This window comes from Trachymyrmex septentrionalis, unplaced genomic scaffold, assembly GCF_001594115.1.
Source record: "Trachymyrmex septentrionalis isolate Tsep2-gDNA-1 unplaced genomic scaffold, Tsep1.0 scaffold74, whole genome shotgun sequence".
NCBI classification, from domain to species: domain Eukaryota; kingdom Metazoa; phylum Arthropoda; class Insecta; order Hymenoptera; family Formicidae; genus Trachymyrmex; species Trachymyrmex septentrionalis.
Window position 1 is genome coordinate 388659 of NW_017305927.1, and position 4648 is coordinate 393306.

The 4648-nt window shown below is 25.0% G+C and overlaps 1 protein-coding gene across 1 annotated transcript; it reads right to left on the reverse strand.

Moving 5' to 3' along the window:
* Nucleotides 1-1894: 1894 nt before the first annotated feature.
* On the reverse strand, nucleotides 1895-2840 carry LOC108753945 (putative gustatory receptor 28b). Its single transcript, XM_018495939.1, has 3 exons — nucleotides 2307-2840; nucleotides 2075-2161; nucleotides 1895-2002 (listed from the first exon to the last, which is right to left on the reverse strand). Exons 1-3 carry the CDS (start codon nucleotides 2838-2840, stop codon nucleotides 1895-1897), a joined length of 729 nt encoding a protein of 242 aa, XP_018351441.1.
* Between the last annotated feature and the right edge of the window lie 1808 nt (nucleotides 2841-4648).

The following is a 4648-nucleotide window of genomic DNA, read 5'->3' on the forward strand; positions in this document are numbered from 1 at the left end:
TTTGTAACAAATACTTTACATGAATTTTACACATTTAAATATTATTAAATTGTACTGCATGCATTTCTATGAGCACTAATTTCACATATGTAATGTATACTAATGAATGCTTTTTTCTATTAATTTGGTATGGAAATATTCCAAGAATTTTGCTTATAATAAAGTTGGGATACATCAAAGATTGAAAATCGGTGGCACGGAACAATTTCCACCTTTCTCCTTTCGTTTTGGCTCTTGACTTGATTTTAAAATTTCTACGACAAATTAAATATAATTATCAAATTATTATTAAAGAACAATATTTTAATATTTTAGTAATAATTCCTGCATAAGTTTATTACTTTATCATTTTTTATGCACTTTAGTGTTAATACAAGCCAGAAACTTCTAAGTGTAATCCAATTCGAACCAATTCCAATTTCGAACTTTTGACCACAAATATACATGAATTATCACTAGTTTTATTTGTTTATATACTGCGATTGAATAAAATTAAATTTGAAGCTTGTTTCAGTTGCTGCATCGAATAGTAGTTCGTGACTAGAAGATTATTTGTTAGCTACGAAGTAACAACCACGTCTTTCGACTATTATTTATGACCTCATAGAATATAAAGACATCTAATAAAGTAATTTCTGACATACGGATTATCATTTAGCACATCTAAATTGGGAATAATATGCAAACCAGAATGCATAGATATTACATAAAATAGAAATTATTCTATTTAATTGTAATACTTGATATATTTCTATTATAATATTGACAATATAATATATTATAGGATCGTACATACGTGATACACAAACTATAGCAATCAAAGCCTTAAACGGTCTAGATGGATCTTAAATGCTTCTATTTTGTGTGAATTTATATATTATGTATATATTTCTTTGATACTTAATAATATTGATATTTTTTGGAGTCTTCATCAGTTAATGTAATAATAATTTTGATATTTAATTATCTTCTACTTTAATGTAATCTTTATTATTGTATCTTTTAATATAAAGATATTTATTGTATTCATTCAAAAATATATTCATATGCATTTTCTTGTCATAATTCGTAATAATAATTGGAAAATAGGTGCAATAGTTATTTAATTTTGTAATGATTTGGATTTTACTTGTACATGAATTTTACAAAGTAAAAATAAATTTTACAAAATAAATTTTTTTATAAAATATTATTAAATTGTACTTCACGCATTTTCAGAAACACTATAATTTCGTAATGTGTGAGTTCTGTTTCCTAGATTAAAATGGATCTAATATCTAAATTGCTTGATATATTTTGATTGGTGTGAAATTAATAAGTGCTTTGTAAATATATGAATAGAGAATTATTTTTTCATTTGTTGTTATATTTTTTATGTACACTCATAATAAGTAAACAGAAGAACAAATAAGATATTAAAAATTAAAAATTATTATTGCAACAATTAGTCTATTATCTTTCAATAACGACTGAAAATTTCGTTAAATCTTTACTGATGACAGAAACTTGAATAAGAAATATACAATATCGGACTTATTGGATTTTTATATTTTTGTATATCGATTTATAAATAAAATTATTTAAATTAGTGTCAACCGTCATTGGCTCGATCACTGATTTTGTTAATATTTGATTACTTTTACATTTTTATTAATTTGTATGTTAGTACGGTACATTTAAACAAATAAAGTCTTAAAATCTGATTTATTAATACACAAGATTTTATTGATACAAGATTTTTATTTGGATAGTATACATGGATAGTATACATGGATAGAACGTATATATATGATTTTTTTTAAATAAAAACGTTGGACAATTATACTCACAACGATAAAGCATTCAACACATAAAGATCATAAGTTTTCAAAATTCTCGAACGCATTTATATTAATTAAATTGCTTGTGTATAATTAATTGCATCTGTCTTATTGTCGCAAGAATGCGACAAGATCAAAAATTGTATTAAGATTAACAGATACATGGAAACGCTACTCACGATCTAAAAGCAAAACATGAAATACATAAGTAATACACACTTAATTAAGAATTACTCGTATATTTAATCACTCACCACAGTGAGCAACGTTGCATCTACCGTGAGACCTTTCGCGGAGAATGTATTATTGCAATGCAGTATTTGCAAGGAGAACAAATTTAACTACAACAACAAATCAAAATATAATAAGTATGAAGATTATAAAACAGAAATTATAAGTATAAATCAATTAAATATAATTTATTTAGATTTAATGTATCAAAATCGCGATAAACTTTTTAAATAAAGTGAAATTCTTCTTTACTACCTCATCTTTGATTTGCACATTTTTTATGCTATTAAGCACATCGTGAATGGTAGTGCTAATTTTTATCGCTTCATTTTTGCCGGTTTCGCAAGCCCACACTATCAATGTTAATTTTGTGGAAAAATATATTAATACTGATATGAAAAACACATTATAAATCCTGTCTCGATTTAAGGATATCCCATTTTGCCATTGTATTACATTTAAATACAAGTAGAATATTATCTGCTTAAAGGATAATGCTATGGTAACGAGAAGATGCAGACTGAAAATCATGTTAAGCATCTTCACTGTGTCACTTATCTTCAGATGCTGTTTCTTCAGAATCTTAAGTTTTATCAGCAACGGATGTTTCTGCTCATGATAGATCCATCTAGGATTATTCATCACAATCTCCGGCAGAGTCTCCAGATTATCGTTGATTTCTTTGAAACAAGCCTTTAAGACACAAACGCAATTTATGTATAACATATCCATTTGAAATGCCATCAAGTTGATGAAAATTCTAGACATTTCGAGTAAACCGAAAACCATCATTTCAGAATATACGAAATATAATGTTAACATTAGCCAGAAATGAAAGAAAAAACCGAAAACATCCTTAGTGTGTATTAATTTAGATAATTTTTGATATGATCTCTGGGGTAATTCCGAAGAAATATCTAATATAGTCTGTAGTAAACGCATTCGCGGATTACTCAAGGCAAAAGAGATGATCGCCAGAAACAATCCGTATAAATGGGAGAAATTCTCCCAGATAACCCTGGGTACATCTATTTTAATTTTTTCAGACAGATTAAGTTTATACAAAATTGTCAACTCATAAACACAGATTACGCAGAGAATAATAGTCCATAGAATATAGCGCGGTTTAGAAGTTTCAAAAGACGAAGTCTTAATTCTGTATGGAAATATTCCGAAAATTTTGCTTATGAAAAAGTTGGGATACATCAAAGATTGAAAATTGGTGGCGTGGAATAACCTCCACCTTTCTCCTTTCTTATTGGCTCTTGACTTGACTTTGAAATTTCTACGACAAATTAAATATAATTAGCAAATTGTCGTTAAAAAACGATGCTTTAATATATTAGTATTAGTATTATTATTAGTATTAGTATTATATTAATATATTAGTATTATTGCTGCTTAAATTTTTTACTTTGTCATTTTTTATGCACTTTAGCTTTAATATAAGCCAGAAACTTCTAACTGTAATTTTTAATTTCAAATTTTTTATCACAAATATATATATATTGGCACTAGCCACTTTATCTGTTTACATGCTGCAATTAAGGTATATTATATTTAAAGTTGTATTGAAAGTTGCTACGTCAAGTCATGACTGAAAGATTATTTGTTAGCTACGAAGTAACAACGACGTCTTTAGACAATTATTTATGACTTTTTAAAGTATAAAAACATGTAATAAAGTAATTTCTAACATATGGATTATCATTAGCATATCTAAATTGAGAATAATATGCAAAATAGAAAACATCGATATTACATGAAATAAAAATGTGTCTATTTAATTTAATTGGAATACTTGAAATTTCTATCATGATATTGATATTTTTTTTAATACTTTGTCGGTGTATGTAATAATAATTGATATTTAGCAATTGTGATGTTTTATGTGATACACTTATTATTATAATCATTAATTCAAAAATATTCATACTTATATGTTCAAAAATGTATTTATATGTATTTTTCTGTCATAATTTGTAACGATAATTGAAAATTACAGTATCCAATTTTGTAATGATTTTGGTTTGTACATAAATTTTACACATTAAAGTATTATTAATCATACTGTACGCATCTTTAGAAACTATAATTTTGTAATAACACTATAATTTTGTAATGAATGCTGTTTCTTAGATCAAAATTGATATAACTAATATCTAAATTGCTTGACGGATTCTTTTGAACGATGTAAAACTAATAAGTACTTTATATAAGTACTTTATATACATGAATAAGAAATTATTTTTTGTTATTTGATTTTTATATTATATTTTTCATATACACGAATAAGTCGGGGAATAAATAAGATATTAATAAAAATGTGTTAAAAATATATATATACTCCCGACTGCTGCCAGAAGTTAGTTACAATATAGACGGAAATCTTAAGAAACAAATTTTGAAAAATTTTTTAAAAATTAAAATGAAACAAAAAAAATTTTTTTAAATTTATAAAAATTTTTAATTAAAAGTATATATAATTAATAATGAAATAAAAAAATATAATTTTAAAAACTCAGACGAGAAAACTAATAAAGACAAGAAACTTAAAAAATAAAAAATTTTTTTAAAATGAAGATTAAAGATAAAAA

Excerpts from the sequence above, each read along its gene's own strand:
- LOC108753945 (XM_018495939.1), bottom strand. The coding sequence starts at position 2,840 with ATGGTTTTCGGTTTACTCGAAATGTCTAGAATTTTCATCAACTTGATG. Across the intron at positions 2,162-2,306 it reads ATGTGCAAATCAAAGATGAG|TTAAATTTGTTCTCCTTGCA; the intron begins GTAGTAAAGAAG and ends TTGTTGTTGTAG. Across the intron at positions 2,003-2,074 it reads ATGCAACGTTGCTCACTGTG|ATCGTGAGTAGCGTTTCCAT; the intron begins GTGAGTGATTAA and ends TTTTGCTTTTAG.